This window comes from Protopterus annectens, chromosome 1.part1 (assembly GCF_019279795.1).
Source record: "Protopterus annectens isolate FY-2018-M chromosome 1.part1, PAN1.0, whole genome shotgun sequence".
In the NCBI taxonomy this organism is placed as follows: Eukaryota; Metazoa; Chordata; order Ceratodontiformes; family Protopteridae; genus Protopterus; species Protopterus annectens.
Genome location: NC_056726.1, coordinates 1,256,472,170 through 1,256,498,636, shown reverse-complemented (window position 1 = coordinate 1,256,498,636; position 26,467 = coordinate 1,256,472,170). Strand labels below are relative to the sequence as shown.

The 26,467-nt window shown below is 39.7% G+C and overlaps 1 protein-coding gene across 1 annotated transcript; it reads left to right on the top strand.

Moving 5' to 3' along the window:
• Positions 1-22,252: 22,252 nt before the first annotated feature.
• LOC122816080 lies at positions 22,253-25,892 on the top strand. Its single transcript, XM_044088878.1, is given in 4 exon segments — positions 22,253-23,111; positions 23,448-24,364; positions 24,367-24,960; positions 25,431-25,892. Coding segments are annotated over 4 exon segments (2,832 nt in total).
• Positions 25,893-26,467: the final 575 nt, after the last annotated feature.

The window sequence follows — 26,467 nt, the reverse complement described above, 5'->3', positions numbered from 1 at the left end:
GGAGCTTATCTCCCCGGGCCTCTACTGAAAATGGACATATATCCAGTTAGACTAGCCCAGTCAACAAATGTAAAATAAAATAAAATAAAATAAATTATCATGGACCAAGTACTACATTCAATTACATGCATACATACTTCACATACCTGTTGTGGGAATGATGTCTGTTGTCGATAGTTTGCTGGATGCAATTAATTTCTTTTTTTTTTTTTTTTTTTTTGCTTTGGCTTTGGCTTTGCCTTTGTCTTTCACTCTCTCTCTCTCTCTCTCTCTCTCTATCAATCTCTCTATCTCTGTCTCTCTCCAGGAAATGGAATCAGCTGCTTTGAATATACTGTGGCATGGATTTTGTAGGTGATGCACATGATCAGGTGATGGCCTCTGCACCAATCAGTGTCCTCCACTTGCTACCTGCATGCAGCATGCTGTGTAGTACTTCCAATTACCACTGTCATGGCAACCACTTACTATAAATCCCTAGATCATGTAGGCGTGGTCCCTAGTGTATGATGGACATCCTTCCTGTGTGTGAGCATCAGTGTTACAGACAGCAGGTAGCAATACCTCTTACAGGAGAACCTGTACACTCAGGCCAGCTACATATTTGTAGGAGGTTTGAGAGCTACAGACAGAGTGTGAGTAGAGTTGTTGTTTGCATTGTATAGCTCTGGTGTTACAGGGTTTGTGTGTACATACTAGTATAACTTGGAATGCAGTCTGTCTGCTTAGCTCTTAACTGTGGGCCTATCCTCTTGATGGTCAGAGGTGTGCCTATTATGTTTTGTCTGTCCACCACACAGATCTTGTGTCAGATATATCACTGGCAGTGTTTGTGTTGAGTGCTATCAGTACATGGCTACATCCATTTCTGTTTCTAGCTTCATATAACTGACTAAGGGTATGTTGCAGACCATCTTGTAACACCAGTGACTTGCTAAGTGTATGACAACAGTTTTACACATATGGGCCTGTGTTCCAGCCTCTGTTCTCTACCTACATACCAGGCTTTGCGCATATGACATGCTGTCAGGGGTTGTTCTGTAGTGGGCTGTGAGTATGTCATGCTGCCATTCCTGCCATCAGTCCACTGCTGTTGTGCCCCCACACATACTGTGGGGTTGGGGCCATATATGTGTGGGCTTCACCTACACGATACATGTGTGCCCTTATGCACTCCAGAGGCCAGTGTATGTAACAGTGGTATATGATCCTGTATTATTGAGGCTTGGGGGGATGCAACATGAGTAACCTAGGCTGTTACAACATGTGGGGATATCAGGGGTAAGCTGCCTTGAGGTATCTGGATGTACATTACCATACGATCCACCTTTGGGTAAATGCAGGCCTACTGCCTCCTGCCATATAGACTGTTCTGTTTGTCAGTGTGATTGTGATGGTGTCAGTTATGCCTTGTTATGTAACAGTTACATCCCATTGTGTCAACTGAGGTCTTTACCCACTAGAGATTGTGTACAGAGTGTAGATAGAGGCTACTGACCTATACATCTGCATTACTTACTATTGATTGTTTGGTATCCTGCGGCCCAGTCTGTCTTTACTATTGTACTACTTGAAGGTCTCGATCTGGACAGCAACATACGTAAACCTTTCCGGACTACTGTATTAGTATAACTGTTTCACAGTTGCATTACTCTATTTATATGGATGTCAGTGTCTAAACAGCTATATGACATGGCATATACAACTGTAATAGTACACAAATAAAGCTTTCCCATGTATGCAAAGCTGTGTGTGGTGTTATATCCTTTGACCTCTCTGTGGGTATATGTTGCAGGAAACGTTTGCCATTTGTATGAGTGGCTCATACAGTGTCCAGTTGGTAAGGTGGTAACTGTAAGCACAGTGGCTGTTCCATATTGTGTCCACCTTCTACATATGTATCTTCCTATACATATCTCTGCATGTGTATGTGTAGTTACATATATATATATATATATATATATATATATATATCTGTATATCTGTATCTGCATATATGCATGTGTATATGTATCATGGGGATGTTGATTGCTTTCACATTGTACATTCTCTATGGGAGCCAAACTGTACTGCATGATATGTTACTGATACCAGCCTGACATCATACAGGTGGGATGGAGTACTGTTAACATCTTGTGCACATGTTGTGTCAAGTCCTGGTTATGGGATCTGCAACAGTTGGTAGTGTATTGCAGGGCAGATGTGTATGGCTGTGGGAGGGATACCTATTCATGCAAGACGTATGTTGTTTGGGGCCTCTCAACCCCATTAACAATGGATGTGGACATATATGTTTTTGTTATGTTCCCATTTTTATCTACAGATGTATGTCCATATATACCTATATATATATATATATATATATATATATATATATATATATATATATATATATATATATATATCTGCTTACACATATATAAAATTGCTGTATATATATATATATATATATATATATATACATATAGCTGTAGACATATATATCTATAGATGTATGCATATGTATGTATATATGTTTATATATATATATATATATATATATATATATATATATATATATGTATATATATATATATTTCTCTCTCTCTCTCTCTATATATATATATATATATATATATATATATATATATACATATATAGACATGTTATATCTATTTAGATATTAAATACATCTACATGTTGAAATACATTCCCTGTACTGTTGAATGACTGGGCTGGATGATATATTTGTGAAAACATCAGAGTTATGTATAACTGACATGGCTTAGTGGTAAATCACTTTGGCTATGGTGTGCAGGGTCCTGGGTTTGAGCCTTGCAGAGGTTGTTTATTTTGTTGCTGGGCAGAACAAGGGTTGTTGGATACAGAGTGATTAAGGCACTTTTAAGCAGTTGTAAGCAGGTTTGCTTGGGTTTGCACAGAGGTAAGCACCGCTAACTTCCGGTTACAGTTTCTTATACTCGGTTAGCTTTTCAGTTGCTTAACCTGTGTAGGCATTGCTTATCCCCGCACAAACAGGCTTAAACCTGCTTACTGCTACTTCAAAGTGCTTACTCCCGCTTACCCCCGCGCTAATTTCTTTAAAAGAAAAGAAAAAAGGGTTGATAGGAAAGTGGTAAAAAAGGGGCACAATGAGGGAAAGACAGTAGGGAAAATAGCTAGGGATGTGCAGGAAAGGTATAGGGAAGGGCCATAGCTGCCCTTTTCTTCTACAACAATAGCTGTGCATATACATTGACTTTGGATGTAGATTTGGACACTCAAACCCCTGAGAGAGGGGTGAGAACAACACTAATATGTTGTGATGCCAATTAGACCAGATTACATGTGTCCAGTGGACATGTGTGTGAAATGGAGAGTTATGTATGGGGCGAGATTTTTTGGGGGGAACAGATTGCTCTTTTTTTTTCAGGTGAGAGTGGCATGTTGGGGAGGGATAGTAGGTATATTCAGGGAGGTTGGGTAGGTTAACAGACAAGACAAACAAGATGTATACAGGGGCAGTATATGACACATGTGGGGGGGTAGACACCTTAATTGGGAGGAGTGTTGGGACATCGGAAGCCCATGAGCCCCCGAGTGGAAACAGTGGGACTGAGATCCCCACCCATGGGCAGTCACAACTGCACCTTCACAGCCCCAAATGTGGCTGTGCTGGGGGCTGAGTCACAGAGTCAGGCCGACCCTCTAGTTGTGACACATGGCCCTCGAGCTGGCTTAGCAGATCTCCAACCTCCCTGCGGAGCTCACTAATGTACCCACTACCCAGACCTGGTGATAGGTGACAGGTTCCTGTCTGCGCCCACTCCCAGGGGGGGACAAGCCCCATCCCCTGAGGCAGTTCCACCTGAAGGTGGTGCAGCACCAACTGATGAGGAGGTCTCAGGTTTGGCCCCAGATGTTCTGGTGCCTGGTGCCACGGCCAGCTGAGGTGGGACAGGTGGGTCTGCTGGGACCGGCTTCCCAAACGTGTGATAGTGTTTAAATTTTATTATCATATGTGGGTTAGTAATAGTCAACACATTCCAGGGTTAGGTATAACAGCATGCATAGATATTCCCATTAACCCAGACACCAGATATGGAACAGTTGAATCGCAAGTGGAACACATGTATATATGGGACCACAGTGGTAATAATAACAGCATGCAGGTACATTGATGATACCATGCCACCAATATTGAAATATTTCAATATAGCACATGCATGGAAACAGATTTAAATAGTTATCAACCAATAGGGCATTATCAGAACAGTGAAGTCATTACATACTAGTTGAGGTGGGTATGTAGTTTATTGTTGGAGATATGGTATACAGTATATTCCTGTAGTCCACATTACTTTCCTAGTCGGTGCTGTTATCTGTACCTTACAAGTATTACTACACTACCCTATAGCCTTACTTTGGACAGTGATATGGCTGTTGTCATCGTTATACATGAATTGGTTTTACCTGCAGTATACAACTCTTACCTGGTATAGCTGTGGAGGAAATGCTTGTTAACACTAACTGTTTCTACACATACTCCCAGATTCCAGGTTGATGTTGAGCACATAGCTGTCCATCTCTTTCTGCAAAGACTCTGGCCATGTCTTTACCACATGCAGGTGAACTGGGACATATCTAGGCTATTGCCTTCTTCAATCTTTAGTGACTTACCACACTCTTATACAGGCTTTCCTACATAGTTATATTATGAAGCACAGTGTGGTTGACAGTGATCAGTGATACCTTATTATTCAGAGCAACTGCAACACTCACAATTCCATACAATACCAGAGTAAACAGTACCAGTACAGTGTATCAAGCTTTTTTTTTTCTCATCACAGTGTTTTTATCCGACGTACCTGTGGGAGCAATGTTTGTTAGCACTACCTGGTTGCCTCATGGTTTTGGCGTCTTTTCAGGCTTGTTGGCTGTTGGTGAAGCACCCACCAAGAGGAGAAAACGCTGAGAGAAGAAAGGAGCCACTTTTGAGACTTTAAGTATTTTTCCTCTGTTTATTTGCTAAGTTTTTCTGCATAGCCGCCTATTTTGAGCATTTTCTGGCTTGTTAAATTTGATTTCTGCATTAGCAACTGTATTTAGAGCACAACCTAGAGCTGTTTACTGAATTTCCTGTTTGCACTTATTTTTAAAATCGTTTTTTTCTCAAAACTTGCATTTTATCTGTCTTTGGCCTAGCACTCTTGTGTGGGGTCATTTACTGCACTGTTATAACTTGCTGATACTTGTTAACCTCTGCTATCTCTGAAAAAAAACAAAAACAAAAAAATCTTGCTTTTTTCCCACTTTTCTGAGATTTAAAAAATTTCAGTTACAGGCTTGCTGTTCTTGAACTGTTTGTAAGTTTCTGTGAGGCCATTTTTGCTTGGGCTAAAGGAAAGTCTCTCTGTTGATCATTGGCAGTGAAAAACATTGAGCAGCCTGCCTGCCCCTGTGGGAGTGGTTACTGACTTGAAACTGTAGTTTATTGGCCATTCTGGGTCAATTCCAAAACTCCTTCATCTTCCTCTCTTAAAACCTGGTTGCCTCATGGTTTTGGCATCTTTTCAGGCTTGTTGGCTGTTGGTGAAGCACCCACCAAGAGGAGAAAACGCTGAGAGAAGAAAGGAGCCACTTTTGAGACTTTAAGTATTTTTCCTCTGTTTATTTGCTAAGTTTTTCTGCATAGCCGCCTATTTTGAGCATTTTCTGGCTTGCTAAATTTGATTTCTGCATTAGTAACTGTATTTAGAGCACAACCTAGAGCTGTTTACTGAATTTCCTGTTTGCACTTATTTTTAAAATCGTTTTTTTCTCAAAACTTGTATTTTATCTGTCTTTGGCCTAGCACTCTTGTGTGGGGTCATTTACTGCACTGTTATAACTTGCTGATACTTGTTAACCTCTGCTATCTCTGAAAAACAAAAGAGAACAAAAAAAAATCTTGCCTTTTCCCACTTTTCTGAGATTTAAAAAAGTTCAGTTACAGGCTTGCTGTTCTTGAACTGTTTGTAAGTTTCTGTGAGGCCATTTTTGCTTGGGCTAAAGGAAAGTCTCTCTGTTGATCAGTGGCAGTGAAAAACATTGAGCAGCCTGCCTGCCCCTGTGGGAGTGGTTACTGACTTGAAACTGTAGTTTTATTGGCCATTCTGGGTCAATTCCAAAACTCCTTCATCTTCCTCTCTTAAAACCCTCTTTGTGTGGTTTTGTGTTTTGAGCATAGCAACAACGGGCAGCGCCTAATTGGGTTTAAACTATTCCTGGCTCCACAAAGTCTGCTCTTTACTTTTTCCCTTAGAACTGCTCTATCTCTCAATTTAAACACCATATTCTCATTCTAAGGCCCTTCACTGGTCCAATTAAGTAATCCTACAAGTTAGCACTATTAAACCACAAGCACTACTTACTCTTATACTCTCTATGATTACCCTGTCCTCTATTGTTCCATCTTAAATTCAGTTTCCCTATTACTCTAGCATGTCCAAAGGTCAGTCAATGGTTTCCTCTCCAGTCCAGCTGGTGAATCTAGGAATTTTGAGGCAATGTTACAACTGTCTCATGTACACGGACAACCCTCTCCTCCTCCAAACAGGTTCAAATATATGTGAGAGATGCAACTATTTAGCCAAACTGGAGGCTGAGCTCTCTCATCTCAAAACTGGTGTAACCAGTCAGGAGGAGAAGGCAACCTCACACAACACAATTCCAGTATCACATAGTCCCACCACATCAGCGAACCAAACACATAAATACACAAAAACATACTGGAGGCTCTAAATAAAAATCTACCTAAGCAACAGAGACCTCCAAAGCAGACATCCAAGCAAACGCTACCTCAAAACAAAACACACACAACACATAACCCACAAAGTCAGTGTGCCAAGCAGCCACAGCCCTTAAGGCTGAATAACACACCTGATACTCTTGTTATAGGTGACTCTATTGTCAGACACACTGACGTCCGCTCACCAGGCTGAATAAAGAGAAAGGCACAGTGAGCTGCCTGTCGGGCGCTAGGATCCGCCACATAGCAAGCACTCAGGTCACTCCAAAGCAAATACAAATATGACTCAGTCATTGTACATGCTGGTGTGAATGACCTGAGACGCACCTCCTGGACTACATGAAAAGAGACATAGAGGAGCTCTCTGATCATGTAGCCCAGGCTGGTATGACCCTGACCTTGAGCAGCATCTTACCCTCACCTAGAATGATGCCACAGTACAAAGACAAAATGATCGATTTTAACAATTGGCTAAAATTTTGGTGTCATTCAAAGGGGATCCAGTGTCTGTCAGCCTGGGATGACATGCTCGACAAGCCACATTGCTTCGCTAGGGACGGCTTGCACCTGTCACCACTGGGCTTTCGGATATTGGCAAAGGCTCTTGCCACCCCCATAGTGCCTTTTTTAGGCAAGGCTCAAAAGTCAAACCCACCCCCATAGACAGAACAAGTAACAAGAAACTAAGGGTAATGCTGCTAAACGCCAGAAGTCTTAACCTCAAGATGCATGCACTCGAAGCTCTCCTCAGTATGGAGAACATCGATATCTGTGCAGTGACAGAAACCTGGTTCAAAGCTCCATAGAGCACCCCAGCACTACCAGGCTATACCAGGCTATACGTTGGGAGGGTGGCCTAATGGTTAAGGTGTTTGCCTTACACACACAAGGTGCAGGGTTTGAGTCTCACAAGGGATAATTGGCTAGGCTTGAAATGGCTCACAAGGGCAGTTAGCCTAGTACTAATCTATGAACCTATGAACCTCATATCATGCTTTTCGGCCCCAAAACCTGGACCAAACCACAAAAGGAGGGGGAGTTTCCATATTTATCAAGGATATCCACGCCTCCAGGTTAGTGGCATTGCACGAAGTATCGGAGACCATCCATGTGCAACTAACAGTGGGCAAGACTGCTTTTCAGTTTATAGCATCCTACAGACCACCCTCTCAAAGTCACGAATCCCATTCGACTTTCCTGAAAACATTGGAGAACATGAAGATCTCTCCGAACACCATTATATTGGGCAACTTCAACTACCCAAACATTGACTGGAAGCACTATTCAAGCCCCAGCACCTTAGCCCAAAGATTCCTGGAAATTATAAACTCAAATGCTATGGAACAACTAGTCACCACTCCCACAAGAGGGGACAGCATACTAGACCTGATCATTACCAACATGGGGACTCTATGCTCCACACCAGAAGTATATCCCTCATTGGTAAGATCAGACCATAAATTAATTTCACTGGATGTCCACATCCCGACCCCACCCCCAGCCCAGAAAACCACAGTGAAAAACTTCTCAAAAGCGAACTTCTCACTTCTCAAAACAGAAGTGGAATCCTTCAAGGCCCCAGGGCCAGTGGAAACTGCAGCCCAAACTGCAGAATCCTATAGAAATGCATTCTATGGACATCTCCAGGAATGCATGGATCATGCTATCCCAAACAAAACCAAGACCCAATCATCCAAAGGCAGGCGTCCAGTCTGGTGGACCCCTGCCATAAATAAACTGTACAACAGAAGGAGGAAGCTACTACATGATAGAGCAAAATCCCTAATAGGGAAGGCATCTCTGATCAGTACTAGCAAAAAATTACGATCCCTCATAAAATCCTCCAAAGCTAACTTCGAGAGAAAAATTGCACAGGACACCAAAGACAATCATAAGGCTTTTTTCAGTTATGTTAGAAACCTGGGATGCAACTCCCAGACTTGTTCTGAGTTGATTCTAAATGACAAAAAATACACTGAACCCACAGACATCGCCAATATCCTGGCAGACAGGTTCAGTGCAAACTCCCCCCCCTCCCCCCCAAAAGAGCAAGTATCTGTCCCGGCAGAGGGCTGCCTCCCAAACATCTCAGATGCTCAGGTGAAGGCTGCCCTCTCCAAAGCAAAAAACACTGCTTCCATGGGACCAGATGGCATCCCAGGTTGCATCCTACATGAACTACAAGAGGAACTAATCCCTCAAATAAAACAGCTATACAATCTCAGCCTCACTACAGGATATGTGCCCACAGAATGGTGTGCAGCAACAGTGGTCCCACTCCACAAAGGTTGAGCCTCTACGGACCCTGGAAACTATCGCCCCATAAGCCTGACTAGCTTAGTCTGCAAGGCTATGGAGAGGATCATCATGGAGCTCATAAACAAAGACATTGGGGACCTACAGACACTAGATCCTACCCAGTTCGGCTTTGTCAAGGGCAGATCCTGCCTTTTGAACCTGGTTGACTTCTTTGAAACAGTCACCAAAGCCATAGATGAAGGGAAGGTAGTCCACACAGCCTATCTGGACCTTGCAAAGGCATTTGACACAATACCCCACTCGGGCATCATAGATAAGCTATCCAGCTTAAATATAAACCCCTATGTCACAAGATGGGTTGCAAACTGGCTCAAAGACAGAACCCACAGAGTGAGAGTTGCTGGAGCCATGTCATACTCGAAACCGGTCACAAGTGGCATCCCACAGGGTTCTGTCCTGGGACCACTCTTGTTCGGTATATACTTTTCCGAGGTACAGGCAAACATGGGAGGACTATGGCTCACCAAGTTCGCAGACAACTGCAAACTTGGTGCCATAATCAACTCTCCAGCTGACACAAACATCCTTCAAAAAAGTCTCACAGAGACAGATAACTGGTGCCAGCGCCATGGTTTAAAGCTAAATGCCAAAAATGTATAGTCATACCCTTTAGCAAAAACAATGTGCCCACAAATTACCACATAGGCGGAAACCCATTAAGTACAGAGAAAGTTATTAGGGACCTGGGGACCCAAGTTGATAGCAATCTCTCCTTTGAAAACCACATTGCCAAAGTGGTTAGAAAGACCTTCTACATAGCCCACCTCATCACAAAGGGTTTCACGTCTAGATCAAGAGAGGTAATCGTGCCCCTTTATTCATCCCTCATCAGGCCCATCATAGAATACAATGCTCCTTTTGGGATGTACCTTACCCGACACCTGCAGCAATTAGAAAGACCCCAAAAGTATCTCACCAAGAGGATCAAGGGTCTCAAACAGATGCCATATACTGCTCGGTTAAAAAATCTCCAGCTCTACTCAGTTGCATACCGCCTACTTCGAGGCAATCTATGCCTGACATACAAAGCTATGTCAAATCCAGAATTAATGGACATGCTCCACCTCAGTAAATCTAAATCCCTTAGAGCTACACGCTCGAGGGGCTTGAACCTCAGCACAGAAATAAATAGAACTTGCTGGAGGGACAGGTTCATAACCCAGAGGCTCCCTTCGCTCTGGAATAGAATTCCAGTTCATGTGAGGCAGAGCACCTCACTGAATCTCTTCAAGAAGAATCTCGATAAGTGGATGGGGGATCGTAGGTTTGTCCCAGGGATTACTCCCGTGTCACTATTAGACAGAGGCACAGTAAACTAAACCTTAAAAAGGGCACAGTATACTCAAATCAAGGGGTGGCGTAAGCCATACAGAATCGGGCTAGGCTTATAATTGCCCCAGGGCAGATAGCCTAGTATGAACCCATGAACCTATGAACCTGAATGTAGCCACACACAGTACCAGATTCCACATTACTATTATGCACATACATCTCACTCTGTTACTGTACACACTCTGGCCACAGCTTGACAACGTGGGGTTGTAAATGGGACATATGTGGCTTCTTACTCTCATACGGTTTTGGGGAGTTGATAGTGTGCCAGCTTTGTTCTCATAGATGTGTGTCAATCAGTTGTAGTTCCTGTTTGCTGCCTATACATCTGGGATTATCCCGCTGATTTCCCAGGCGGACAGGTTGACAGCAGATATGGGAAACTTTACTGGACATTCTGGACATAGCTGTACAGCTGTGGGGTATGATTCTGTATGCTAACAAGTACCACTGCCAGGATTCAAACCATGCTGTGTGTGCTAAAAATACAGCAGTTCACTTCTCAGTTGCATGTGCTATTCGGATTGTGTGTAATGTCTTTTCACTGTTTTCTGTCTATGTGTCTCTCAGTTGTACTAAATGGCCTCTGGGGATTACACCAGTCATATACAGGCAGTCCTACACATTCTATTTATGGTGCACAATGTGGGTAGCAGTGCTTAATACAACAGTACTATTACATGATTGCAAATCTGCATTACCATATGATTCCAGAGTATACACATGCAGTCCAGCAGTTAGACTTTTATTGTCAGGCTATTACACTTTTATTTACATAAATACTATATGAGACTTTTCCTGCCATATTCTCCAGTGTATGCAGTACTTGCCTTAAACGATACAGGTTTTATACAGGCAATTAATTTATTAATACTTTTAGAATTATTTCCTATGACAGTACATGCAAGAGTATGACTGACCTGCCTCGCATCACAACCTCTCCAGACGACTTCCATGGGCTTCCTGGTTCACAACCCACTCATTTGCAGCTGTAGAGGACATAAGAGGAATATTTAGCCATACCTATCCATGATATACATGAGCTGGCAATTATTACACACACAGTGGAGTGATACTTACACACAGCTAGGACAGCTCATTCCATTCTACCCTCTTGGATCCACTGCTCCAAGAGGTCCCTCTTATGCCGCACCAGTTCGGGGTATGCCAGTGGTACTGGTGAGGTCACGCGCGAGATGGTGCCAGGCTTGCGCCTTGTATTGGGAACCCTGGTAATGGCCTTGCAGCAGTTTCTGCTCATGGTCTTTGACAAGGAATCCTGCGATGACTCTGGACTCCTGGATGCACCAGCGCTATGCCCGGAAGCGCACATCTTCTCCCCTTTCTGCCATAGTGCCTGCAAGGGGAAGCAACAACCAGTTATGGGATGTATTCCTGCCTGCTGGTTTAAGTAGGGCCAATTTCCCGCACTTTTACATGACTGGCCAGTTTTGAAAAGGCTAGGCTATGGCAAACCTGCTTACCTAAGGTTGGCATTGCTTAAAGGGGTATAACACTGGACACATTGAGTTAGCTGGCCTACATATTGCTTACACCTCCTAAGCTGGCCTGTGCAATGCTTAGCATTGCTTACATTAGACTTTGCATTATATTTTCTTTTTAGCATTTATTTCTTATTCATTACATCTTATATATATGCCTGGTATCCATGATTCATGTGTACGTACACTGCATGCTGTCCTTGTGTTTTTGTAAACAATAATCAAGTCGTCCACATTTATTAACAGATACATCCATTCAGCATCTATATGTTCAGTGTATAGGCATGGATCGGCTTTGCTTTGCATGAATCCTTCATCTAGCAGAACTTTGTTTACTTTTGAGTTCCATGCTTGAGCCGCTTGTCTAAAACCAGACAGGGATTTTTGCAGTTAGCAAACAAGATGGTCTTCTCCACTTTCCACATATCCTTTTGGCTGTAACATGTAAATTTCCTCTTCTATATCTCCATTTCAAAAAGCTGCCTTGATATTGTGATGTTTCACAATCATTTTCTGTAAAGCTCCCACTGTCATCAGTGTTCTGGAAGTACTTTGTCTGGCAACTGAAGGAAAAGTAGCATCAAAGTCTTCACCAAATTTTTGTGAGTATCTGTTTGCAACTAACCTTGCCTTGTACCTACAGACATTCCTTTCAGAGTCACATTTTGCTTTAAAAGCCCATTTTCATCCAATTACGTGTTTATCTTGAGGTAGCTCTGAAAGTGTCCATGTCGGGAGTTCAATGAGTGATGTCATCTCTTCATCAGCAGCTCTAATCCACATCTGCTTCTTATGTGGTGGTAGTTTTTGCATCTCTCCCTACGAAACCAGCTCAGCCTGAACTGCTGTGTGAGCCATATAAGACAATCATTAAGGTAGAATACCTTTTGTCGCTCGTCTCATGCGTTCAAAAGAGACAATAAAGTGGTGTATGGGTTCAAGATATTTATTGTACATAAAGATTGTTAGGCACTGGAACATGTATATTCAAATTAACTGATTCACATGTTACTTCAAACACACTCACATGTGCGTCTTCATTCATGTCTGCATTCACTCTGGCTGAATGTACAAAATGGCATTGTTCTCGCACATGCTCAGTACTTATATGCACATGCTATCTAGCTGCAGTTGCTCAATAGCAACATTACATATAATGATCTAAATCCTCCGTATCTGATTTGTTCAACATGCATTAGGAGAACAAGACTGTATATCCTAAATAGCATTTCAATATTAATAACAACCAAACTGAAGTCCAAGTCACTATGTATTTTGGATTGGGTCTGGAAACTTTACTCCAATCTGGTTACATGAAAGTTTTGACTTGGTTTAGCAACAGGGACAGTCTCTGGGGAATTCTTCTTAATAGGAACTTCAGGGATAACATCAGGATTATTTGAGGAAAATACACTGTCCTGCAAAATGTGAACAAGTGTAAAGCCACTCTGAGAAAGAGTCTTTGGCACAGGCACTCTGCTGCATCACTGGTTCAGAAACTGGAAGTGTATGTTCTTGGTTTCTTCTGAATTCCATTCCCTCCAATTGAATAATATAGGATCTTGGTTCCTCACAGACATTTTTGATAATACCCATTCGGTCATATCCTTTTGCTGTTTGCATCCTTACGATTTCTCCTTGTGTTAGTGGTCTGAGAGGTTTGCTAGATTTATCATAGTATGACTTTTGTGACTGATGTTTCTTCAAAAGTTGGGCTTTGATCTCTTTGTTCTTTACATTTGGAATCAATAGTTGTTTACTGATTGGTACAGTTGTTCTTGTCTGTCTAGACATTAATATCTGAGCAGGTGAACCAAGCAAGTCATCTCAGGGAATGTTTCTGAGATTGAGTAAGTTAAAAAAAGCATCAGTACCATCTCTCTTGGATTTCTGTCAGAAACATTTTGCACTTTGGAGTGCACACTCAGCTAATCCATTGGACTGTGGGTGGTCAGGACTAGTAGTAACATGGACAAAGTCCTATGCCTCTACTAAACTGCATACCCTTGTCAGATACAACTTTGTGTAGAGTACCATGCACAGAAAAGTGTCTCTTCAACTTTATAATGACAGTTATATTAGGAATAAGTCAAATTTCAAACCAATATCAGTAAGAGTCTACTGTTGACCATTCCATTCCAAAATATCAGTAGCAACTGTCGGTCATGGTAGTATGGGAATCTGGTTTAGCTGAAGTGGTTCTTTTGGTTGGTGAAGTTTAGTACTACTGCAGATAGAGCATGCTAGAGTTTCCTTCTCTATATCTTTTGATATAGAAGTCCAAAATGCTATGCCTCTTGCCCTTCTTTTGGTATGATTGGTACTCAGGTGTCCACAATGTAATATCTGAATATATTCCTGTTGTAACTTTGAAGGGATAACTACTTTAGAACCTTTCATGATGATTCCATTTTCCATGATCTGTTCATCTCGGTAATTTGTCTCACTGGCCATCCTTGATTAATAACATGTGTTAGCCTCTGAAGAACAGGGTCTAGAGCTGTGTGTTGTCTAAGTTCATCAAGATGTGATAAGGAAAAATCTTTGACTTCCATGACTTCCAAGTCTGGTTTCTCCATGCTGTTCTGTTGTTTGTCTGGGTGCTCTTGATGAAACACCAACAAGGTATAAAATTTGCCTTTTGTGTAGACAATATTGAAATTGTACTTTTGCAATTTTAACATCACGTGTTTCAGATGGACTTGGGATGAATGTATTGGCTTTTTCAGAATTGTCACTAGAGGTTGGTGATCAGTCTCTATTTGAGCAGGTTTGTTATAAATATAATCATTGAACTTTGAACATGCCAACACTACTGCCAAAAGCTCTTTTTCAATTTGTACATACTGCATCCCAGTTTGGGTTAAAGTTCTGGATGCAGAGGCTACTGGTATGTCTTCTTGAAGACATGTTGCACCAAGACCATACTTTGAAGCATCGCATGAAAGAGTTACAGGTTTGCGAACATCATAATATCTCAATGTGGGTGGACAAGTAATGTTCTATTTCAGGACTTCAAATGCTCTTTGGTGTTGTAACCAAGACCAGTTTATATTTTTGCATGTCAACTCACATAATTGTGCTGAAAATTCACTTGGGTCTGGGATGAACTTTCCTAAATAGTTGACCATACCAAGAAAACATAGCAAAGAAGTGACATTGTCTGGAACTGGAATCACAAGAATTGTTGCTTGCTTAGATGGATCTGGTTGTAAGCCAGAACTAGTAAACAAATGACCCACATAAGTAACTTCCCTCAACTTGAATTTACATTTCTGAGGATTCAGTATAAGATGGACTTCACATGTACAGTCTAGAACTTTCTTAAGGTTTCTATCATGTCTGTCTTCACCATTGCCCCCTACAATAATGTCATCGACTATGATAGCACATGGATAACCTGAAAAACATTTGCTCCATTGCATGCTGAAAGACTTCACTGGCAGAATTTATCCCAAATGGCATTCTCAAAAATCTGTTCCTTCCAAATGGCGTACTGAAATAGTTAACAATAAAGATTTGTAATCCAGTGAATTTTGCCAAAATGAACATCTAAGACTGAAAAAATAGTGGCATTTGTTATGAGAGCTGCTACTTATTCTACTGTGTGCATCTGATGATGAGAACATTTAAGCACTTTGTTTAAATCTCTTGGATCAATACATATTTGAATATCATCTGAGCTTTTCTTATGAGCTACGACCATGGAGGATACCCATTCAGTTGGTTCTTTTACTGGAATTATCACATCTGAATTCACCATTATGTCTAGTGCTGTTTTTACTTTGCTCTTCATTGCTACTAGAATCTTCCTTGCTTATCAGCAACTGGGCTTACTTCATGATTTAACCTCATGAAATATGTGACTGGTAGCTTGCCAAGCTCATCTCTGAAAATATGAATGTATTCATGAAATATATTCTGTGTAAAACTATCTTGGCTGTTCAGACTTATATGGTGGACCTCCTTATTGAATGAAATCAGTCCCATTCTCAAGCTATATTTGAGGTCTAACAATGACTGCATGGGTCTATGACTATATAAAACTGCAAGTCATAGTTCTTCCCAGCAGAATGGCATGTGAAAACTACTGCGCCATCAGTTTGAATCTCCTCACCACCATGTGACACTTTGGACTTATAAAGTCTTTGAAATGATTCCACATTTTACATTTGTGACATTGCTGACCAAAAGCTAAGCACTTCTCTTGTTTAGGTTCATGGTTGCTTCCACAATTACGGCTGTTAACAATGAGGTCTGAGGTAGTAAATGACCTCTTCATTTATTGGTGAGGGTTAGATAATAGCACAATCTTTGGTTTATATTGCTTTTTCATCTTAGATTTTTGTCTCACACTATCAACATTCACACTAGTAGATACTGTATGAGAGACAGCATGCATACTTTTCTCATTCGTAAGCATATTCATGTGCTTTTCTGTAAGTTTGTATATTTGACAAATCTCTAATGTTTTGCTCAACATTAAATCACTGTCTCAAAGCAAATTTTTCTCACTACACATTATTAACACCACACACGTCTGTCCTTTATTAACTCATCTTGCAAATCACCAAATCTGCATGTTTTTGCTTTATTTCTCATGTTAGTAATGTATGCTGCTATAGTTTCACCAGATTTTTGATCTCATATGTAATATATGTGCCTTTCCATTGTAATATTCATTTGAGGGTTGCACATTTCTCTAAATTTATGTTTTAAACAATCAAGGTCTTCCCACATTTCAGTCTATCACAATATGGCAGTTCTCCCCCTCCCCTGCATACATGGCAAGTGCATACACAAATGGACATTCCCTTTCAATGGCTTTTGGGCTAGCTAAATTAAGAAGTATGAATGCCTTTGTACATGCGCCTTTATCAGGAAAAGGAACCTGTATAAAAATATCATATTCTTTTTCAAACACTCTCCAATTCTCAGCAATATTATTATCAAACTCCAGTGGTTCAGATCTGTGAAACCCCTCTGCCATCACAACAAAATATGTTAAATATAAACATAGACCAGGTACTTGTAATTATTCACAAATGCACAACAATCTCTTTGAAAAGGCTTCACTCTGACACTGCAAACTCTGCGAACATTCCAGAAACTTTGGCCACTTCAAAAAGCTTTATTTAATGCAAAAAAGTAGTACATTTTGAAAAAATATGGTCATTTTAGCCCTTTCATATATCTAAACATTTCAGAAGTTATTTCTAACACTTTTGTATTTATTTTGAATACTTTTATCAGTATGTCACAATTTCGGACATTTTATCTCGGTAATTATTTTGAATGTTTTGAATGCTTTGCCAAATGTGTGGCAACTGAAAAATCATTTAAATTAATTTAAGTACCTTTGAATAACCTCTGACAAGTTTCTGAGTTCGTGCCTCGTTGCTTGTGTGTTGCTTCAATTTTGGATCCCTTCTGGCCTCATGTAATTTTAGACATGCCTCTTTTGACACCATGACACTTTTCTTATGCATTCAGAAGAGACAATAAAGCGGTGTACAGGTTCAAGATATTTATTTTACATAAACGTTGTCAGGAACTGTAACTGGAACATGTATATTCAAGTTAACTGATTCACACATTACTTCAAAAATGTGGATTTTAGAGTCAGAACTTAAAATCAAAAGTGATTACCTACCAAACAGGAATTTATGAGAAAGCTTAAGCTTCATACAAAAAGTTTTATGTCTTCACATGTGTATCTCCATTCATGCCTGCATTCGCTCTGGCTGACTGTACAAAATGGCACTGTTCTCGCATGTGCTCAGTACTTATATGCATGTGTTATCTAGCTACAGTGGCTCAATAGGAACATTACACATGATGATCTATACCTTTATTGCTACTTGTTGATTTCCCGACTGAAGTAATTTGTGGTTCAGTGTCTTCATTATCAGTTTTTGAATTGCCTGTAATAATTTCTATTTCTTTGTAGCTTTGTTCATGTTTCTCTTGTGACAAGGATGTGGATTTTTCCTCAAACTGAACAGTTTGTGTCGGTTCCAAAAACTAGGAACACATAGAACTTTCCTCAACAATCACACTTCTGCTAACTGTTACTTTGTGTGTGCCTAGATGTAGAATTCTGTATCCTTTTTGAGACTCACTGTAACCCACAAGTACACCTTCCTTTGCACATGGATCCCATTTTTTGTGTATTTTTCCTTTGGAATATACACATAGGTTTTTCTTCCAAAAATGTTGATGTGTCTCAAATCTGGTTTCTTACTTTTCCACAGTTCATATGGAGTTTTCTCTGTTGTTTTTTCTGGTAAGTGATTTTGCAGCATGGAGTCATAATAGCTTTTCCCCAGTATGTGGTTGGCATATCAGCATCAAAAACCATGCTCCTTCCACTCTCACAGAGAGTCCAATTAATTCTCTCTGCCATCCTGTTTTGTTTTGGGTTATATGGTACAGTTGTCTGAAACATAATTCCATGTTTTCTGAGAATGGCTTGTGTTGCCCCACTTGTATATTCAGACCTGTTGCCTGTAAGTAGCACTCTAGGCATTTTGCCAAATTAGTTACTTGAGTTAGATACTGTTCTAACTTTGCTGGCACTTCATCCTTGTTGTGTAACAGGTACAATGTGGTGTACCTGCAGTAATCATCAAGGAAACTAAGAAAATACCTCTTCTTTCCTAGATTCATGTTTTTCATTGGGCCGCAAAGATCTGAAGTAGAGGTCATTGTTCTCCTCTACTCGACACTCATTAGACCCATTATAGAGTACAACGCTCCTTTTGGAATGTACCTCACAAGACACCTGCAGCAGCTGGAAAGGCCACAGAAGTGCCTCACAAAGAGGATTACTGGCCTCAAACAGATGCCCTAGACTGACCGCCTCAAAAAACTCCAGCTATACTCCATAGCATATCGCCTACTCCAGGGTGATTTCTGTCTAACATAAAAAGCTATGTCAAACCCAGAACTGTTGGACATGCTACACCTAAAGAAATCCCAATCCCTCCAAGCTACACGCTCTAGGGACCTAAACCTTGTCACCACAATAAACAGGACATGCTGGAGGGATAGATTCCTGTCCCAGAGACTTCCCATACTCTGGAACAAACTACCCATCTATGTCAAGCAAAGTTCTTCATTAGCACGCTTCAAGAAAAATCTTGATGATTGGATGGGAAATAGGAAATAAACCCCAGGGTTCCCTTCTATGACTCTGCTCGACAGGGGCACAGGAAAATAACTTTCTGGGTGGCGCAAGCCAGGGAACCTTGTTGTCTAGGCTTACTTAGGCCCTTGAGCCAATAGCCTAGTACCTACCTATGAACCTATGAACCTGTGAATGAATTAAGTCCAGAGGTTTTTGAGCTCTGCTGTTGCTCTGGATGGAAAAGACTTTCTCATAATTTTTCCCTTAATGCATCTGGTACATTTAATTATTTGATCACATTGGTAATTTTTACACCACTTACATAGTTAACCTCAACTATTTTCCTCTAATTTCTTTATTGTGGCAGGGCTTTTGTGCCCAAGGTGTCTCTGCCAAGTTTGAATGTTTTTCCAAACCATTTCACTGCAGTTCAGCTGATAAAGTTCATCTGATATTTTTGACCTTTGACAGTAAGCAAGCCCCTTTTGTGATTCCACAACTGTCACCTTGGAAAGTCACTATGTTGTCTTGGTCTGTAAGCTTCTTCACCGACAATAGTTGTGATACGAATGGGATACGAAAGAGGGGAACATTGAGAGAATGTGATTATTTTGACTGTTGCCTCACTATATCTCGACATTTATTTTATTCTTTCTTTTATTCTTTCTTATTTCTTTTTGATATATAGAATGATGTTATATTCTGAAGCATTCTAGTTTTCTAGGCAGGCATAAGAGATGATGCTCTGTTCCGGAAATTTTCTGATGATTTCAGCAAGTTACATTGGATTACGAAACATACTTTGTTTACTACTTTTAGTTATGGCTTATCAGGAATTTTCTAGTAATGTACTAAAACTTACAAGGTCATTGGAATATTCCAGTGTAGTACTCAACATTTGCAGAATCATTGTACTTGGCAGGATTTGCTGTTCCTTCTGGGGTGGGTGGCCAACACCACAGAATGCTCTAGCAAGATCCAGCCTACACTGGAAAGTATTGATTCTCATGATTTGTGGTAAACAACTTGGTTATATATAGACGGGATTCTCTGCATTCAGGCAGAAGCCTCACCTGTGAAGTGGATGCACTGCCCAGGACTGTTTTCCCGATGAAGACTCCTGCCTGACTGCAACGAGGTTTCCCAGTTGAGACTGAAGACAGGATGAAGTTTCCCCTTTATCGGTGATGTATAACTTTCTTTAAATGTATTGTCTAATTTTTCTTTCTGTTAAACTTTTTATTTTAATAGCTTAGAGTGGATTTACTTTTCTAGTTCTAACAAACAAATAAAGCTTATTAGCTTGTTAGTCTTTTTGGTAGAAATAAAGTTTGTATTAGTTAATTTTTGGTGAAAAGTGTCTTTATTTCGAGTCCTGCTCATTAGGCAATACATTATTTTTGGCGTAGTTGGCAGGATTCGTAATGTTTAAAAGGAAAAGTAAGAAGGACATAGCGGTTTTTGAGATTGAAATCCCAGGATGGGACCAGGACCTGTACAAATCATTAGCTTTGGAATGGTCAACGGGTACAGGATTAAGTGAGAATTGGGATGTTTGTTTAAAAGATGCCGAACCTGGCTCAGTGCAAGCATGCTTACAAAAGGTTTTAGTGGAAAAAGGGAAAGAATTGAGTACCATATGCAGACGGGGCTGGATCCTCTTGAGTGCATACTGAACATCACATAACGATAAAATACGTAAGTGTGAACAAATTAAACAACTAGAGAAATGGATAGCAGAGTTAGAGAAGCAAAATGTAATTTTACAGTGTCAGATTAAATTATTAGCAGACAAAACAGACATGTATTAGCATGTAGCCGAAAAGGCTGCAATACGAGTAGCAAGATATAAATATTGAAAACGAAGAGGCAAAGTTAATAAAAATAAAGTGCAAATGTCAATAGCAAAGTCAGGTTTAGACTGGGACACGGATCACTGGGATGGAGATATCTGGAATTCTTCTGATTCTCTGTCCCCTTCAGACTCTAATAATGAAAATAGTATCTCCCCAGGAGAGGAAGAACGGAATAAAGGGGGGACCAGAAAAGGTAAAACCAATTCTTCAACGACGGCAGCAAATGGTTAATGGGGCACAAGGGCTCCAAGGAGGGCAGGAAGAACTTCATTATGAAGATTTTACTCAACAGGAAATAAATGATTTAATTGAAAGATTTAAACAAAAATCTGGAGAATCATTAATAGCATGGATAGTGAGACTGTATGAATTTGGTGCTGCTGGATTAGAAATAGATCAAATAGATACTAAAAGATTTAGTATGTTAAGTAATGATCCATCAGTGCAGGATGCATTTCAAAATTGTAACAAAGGCAAAATGGCAAGTCTTTTCAAAATTATAGCAGATTGCTGCACCGAAAAATATCCAACAGAAATGGATTGGCCTTCTAATGATAGGCCATGGTATACGTTACGAGATGCTATTCAAAGAATTAAAGAAGAGACAATGAAAACTGCTTTACTTATAGGGGGCGCTGATGCATTACTACAATGTGCTTTGACAGTTTCTGTTAGAAATAAGATTATTAAATTAGCCCCTCCAGCTTATAAAACGGTAATATTAACATATTTAATTAGTGAGACTGGAAATTCTATTTCTCAAGTTATTGAGGGATTGCGGCAGTTGGGAGAGCTAGGAGAATGGGGACCAAAGCAGTTAAATACTGATAGATGAGAAAACAAAAGTGCTGGACAAAAACAAGCTTGAGTATCCCGAAAATATATGTTTACTGCATTGTTGAAAGATGGGGTATCTAAGGATAAAATTGATGGGATAGACACTCTGACAATGTGAGAGATGTGCAAAAAATGAGGTCTGAATAAAAAAGGTAGGTAAACTCAAAATGTAGAAAAACAGGAAGAGAATGTATTAGGCAGTAAAACTGAGAATATGGAAGAAAGTTCAACAGTTCCCTCTGCTCCACCTGCAACATATCCTGACTTGTCAGATTTACATTTTGATTAGGAAATTGGCCAAGCTCCAGTAAGTGGATGGGCTCGGCAGGATTTTAGACCATATGTAGATATGACAATATTCTGGAAAAATAAAAATGAACAACAGGTCCGAGCTCTAATTGATACTGGAGCAGAGGCCTCATTAATTTATGGGAATCCGAGTTTATTTAAAGGGTGACAAGTTACTATTACAGGACTTGGTGGAAAGCAAATTAAAGCTGTTCAGACAATGTTAGAAATGAAAATAGGTCAATTGCCATGGAAAAAGTACTCTGTCCTAATAGTACCTGTTCCTAAATATATAATAGGAATTGACATTTTAAAAGTGTTGACGTTGAATTTATCGGAAGGACAGTATCAATTTGGCGTTAAGCCATATTTTTCAGTCAAAACAGTTATAGTAGGGAAAGTTAAAATGCCACCAGTAGAATTGCCTTCAGCAACAAAGGTAATTAGTTTGAAGCAATATAGAATCCCGGGGGGGGGGGGGCATAAGGAGATAGGTGAAACAATTCAGGATTTATTAAATGCAGGTGTCTTGAAAACTACTATTACAGCATGGAATAATCCAGTTTGGCCTGTCAAAAAGTTGGACGGGTCTTGGCGAATGACAGTAGATTATCAAGAATTGAATAAATATACTCCGCCACTAACAGCGGCGGTTCCAGATACAATTACATTAATAGAAAATATACAGAAACATCAAGGTACTTGTTATGCAGCAATAGACTTGGCAAATGCTTTCTTTACCATACCATTTGTAGAAGAGAATTATGATCAATTTGCTTTTACCTGGCAGGGACGACAATATACATTTACTCGGTTACCACAAGGATATTTGCATTGTCCTACTATCTGTCACAAAATAGTGGCAGAACATTTAGACAAAATAAGGTTGCCTCAGAACATGCAAATTTATCATTACATTGACGATATTCTTATTCAAGGGAATTCCGAACAAGAAGTGAGTGAGTATTTACAAATAGTAATAAATCACATGAGAATAAAGGGCTGGGAAATAAATCCCAATAAGATTCAGGGACCAGCTCAAACAGTAACATTTTTGGGAATTCAGTGGCATCAGGGACATAGAGAAATTCTACGTAGCAAATTAATTGGAAATATTTATTATAAATGTATTCGAATTTCTGTATTTTTAGTTTGTAAGTATTGGTTCTGTGGAGTGAGTGGAGTCTCTTTAAATATTATGATAGTTAATAGTTTAATTAATAGATTGCTTTATTGTTCATTTATATAAAAGGGAATGATTTTTTACCATGAATCATGTGCTCATTGAAGGCTGTGGTGGCCAAGGCGCTAAGACATTTTTATGGAATAAATTTTGCTACGTGGGATCCTGGTTGTTTGTTCTTCTTCTTCAGTCTTTTTTAAGACTGTGAGGCATTGGTTTGTTGATTTGTTACATAGAGAAATTCTACCTAAGGCAAAGCAAAAGATTTTAGAATTTCCAACCCCTCAAGAGAAAATGGAGGCACAGCGTTTTATAGGCTTATTTGGATTTTGGAGACAGCATATTCCCCATTTAAGTCCAATACTTTCCCCATTGTATAAAGTGACTAGGAAAAAATATGAGTTTGTTTGGGGGGATGATCAGCAAAAAGCTTTCGAACAAGGAAAGCAAGCTATTCAAAAGGCTTTAGATTTATGGCCCCTACAGGACAGGGAAGTAGAGTTACATGTATCCGTACAGAATCATTATGCTAATTGGAGCCGTTGGCAGAAACAGGGATCAAAGCGGGAGCCATTAGGATTCTGGACTAGGAAATTACCAGATGCAGTAGAAAGGTATCCTCCTTTTGGGAAGCAATTACAAGCATGTTATTGGGCACTGGTAGACACTGAACAAATGACAGTAGGACATACTGTACTTTTGCGACCAGAAATACCTATAATGCAGTGGGTAATGATTTCATCCAAGATGCATAGACTAGGTCATGCGCAGGAAGCAAGCATTATTAAATGGAAATGGTACATTCATGATAGGGCCAAACCTGGAATTAATGGGGTGGCGATGCTACATGAAAAAGTGGCTCAAATACCAATAGATCAGCAACTATCTGTTACTGACAAGGCTGAACCAGTCAGTGAGTCTCCGGTAAAATGGGGTATGCCATATGTACAGGTAACATTAGAACAATGCAAACATGTTTGGTTTACTGATGGATCAGCAAAATATGTAGGAAATAAAAGATGTTGGAAAGCTGTATCCTATAATCCAGTGACTAAGAGAGTTTTAACATCTTCAGGGAGTGGTAAAAGTAGTCAGTATGCAGAATTATATGCTGTATATCAAGCACTGAAACAGGAGACGCCAGGTATATGTCATTTTATACTGACTCTTGGTCAGTGGCAAATGGATTGGCAACTTGGTTGCCTACCTGGCAGAAAAATGACTGGAAAATTCATTTAAAAAAAATTTGGGGAAAAGAACTATGGCAATTGATTTGGGAAATGATAAATCAAGGTACTGTAACAGTTTATCATGTTGATGCACATTGTTCTGCAGATTCTCTAAAACATTGGTTTAATTCTGTTACAGATGAACAAACGAGAATTTCAGAAGCTAATATACCAGATGATTCTGAGCAAATGGGGATGGCAAAATGGGCACATCAGAAGTGCGGACATCTGGGAGAAAAGGCCACTTACAGGTGGACACAAATGAGAGGAATTGCACTTTCATTAGACTTAATTAAAACTGTTATATTAGAATGCCTGATATGTGAACATACTCAACAAAGATCCATACCTCATATGGTTCAGGGACATATAGGACAAGGAAAGTTACCAGGACAAATACGACAAATTGATTATGTTGTTCCTTTACCATTAAATAAAGGCTGTCAATATATATATACAGAGGTAGATACTTATTCTGGGTATCTTATTGGTTTTTCATGCCGACGAGCAACACAGGTAAGTACTTTAAGAACTTAAGATTTAATCATTTTATATTATGGAATGCCTTTGCAAATACAGAATGACAACGGATCCCATTTTAAGGGAAAAATGGTACAGGATTTTGCAAAGCAACATAATATTGAATGGGTATTTCATACACCCTATTACCCGCAGGCAGCAGGGTTAATTGAAAGAATGAATGACTTACTTAAAGATCAATTAAGAAAATTAGGAAATGGAACTCTGCAAAACTGGAGAGATAATTTAAATGTGGCATTACAGATTTTAAATAATAGACCGATTTCAGAAACAGAAACACCTTTAATGAGAATGTTAACTCCAGCATTGCAGATCAAACCATATGTGACAACTGAAACAATTACATATTGGGAAACTCAAGTAGGTGCATTAGCTCCTACTAGAGCTACACCTGAGACTGCATGATTGAGTCTATATTCAATGAATACTTGTAAAATACCGCCAAGGACAGTTCAGTTGATCGAGACTGGGATTGGAATTCAAATTCAACAAAGCATTTTGGTTGGACAGTGCCTCAATCAACACTTGCTTTAAAGGGTGTTCAGGTTGTAAATGGAGTTATTGAAGCAAGTTATCAAGGGGAACTTAAAATTATTCTGTTAAATACTTCAGATGAGAATGTTCATGTACAGAAAAAGGATAGGGTAGCTCAAATATTTATTGTACCTGTGTTAGGCAGTTCCATCACCAGAGGGCAGTCATCGCCTGTTACCACCTTCGACAGGGAGCAGATATCTAGTATGCATGAAATTAATTCATGTGCAAAAATATGGTTCCATGAACCCAATAAACCACCTGAAGAAGCAGAAGTTATTGCTGCTGGGAATGATAATACTGTTTTAATTATTAAACCAGAAAAGGAAAAATTGGAATATATACCAGCAGATTGGTGTTATTTGCGAGAATAATCATACTACTTTTTTTTCTGATTTTAGATTCCAATTCCAATGCTAATTGTTTCTTGTTTTGTATTGTATGGAGTCCATTCAACAGAGTACGCAACACCAGGAGTAAAAGCAGTTAAAATTAATTCAACGGTACTCCAGTGGGGATGGGCTGCTGGTACACGAAATAGAACACAAGGAAATGTTATCTGTCCCACTAGGCAAGGATGTCCTACTATCAATTTGACTTTTGAAGGAAATGTAACCATTTGGAGGGTAAGAAGGAGGCATCTTTATGTCCAGTTATTAGACGACAGACAAGCTATGATAATAATTCAAAATTACACAGACGTAAGATGTTGTAATTGTAAATATGAACAGACATACCAAGAAAATTACTATTCTTGCCAGAATGGAACTGATATTTAGAATATATCAATTGATTTACAGAACATTACAAATTATAAATGGAATATGGGCCTCTCAAATAACTATATTGAACAACCACCCCGAGGGTTATTTTGACCAAATAATTAAAGTGCCTTCCACATGTAAATATGTAGGACAAACATATCAAAAAACTGTTATTATATTTTAAT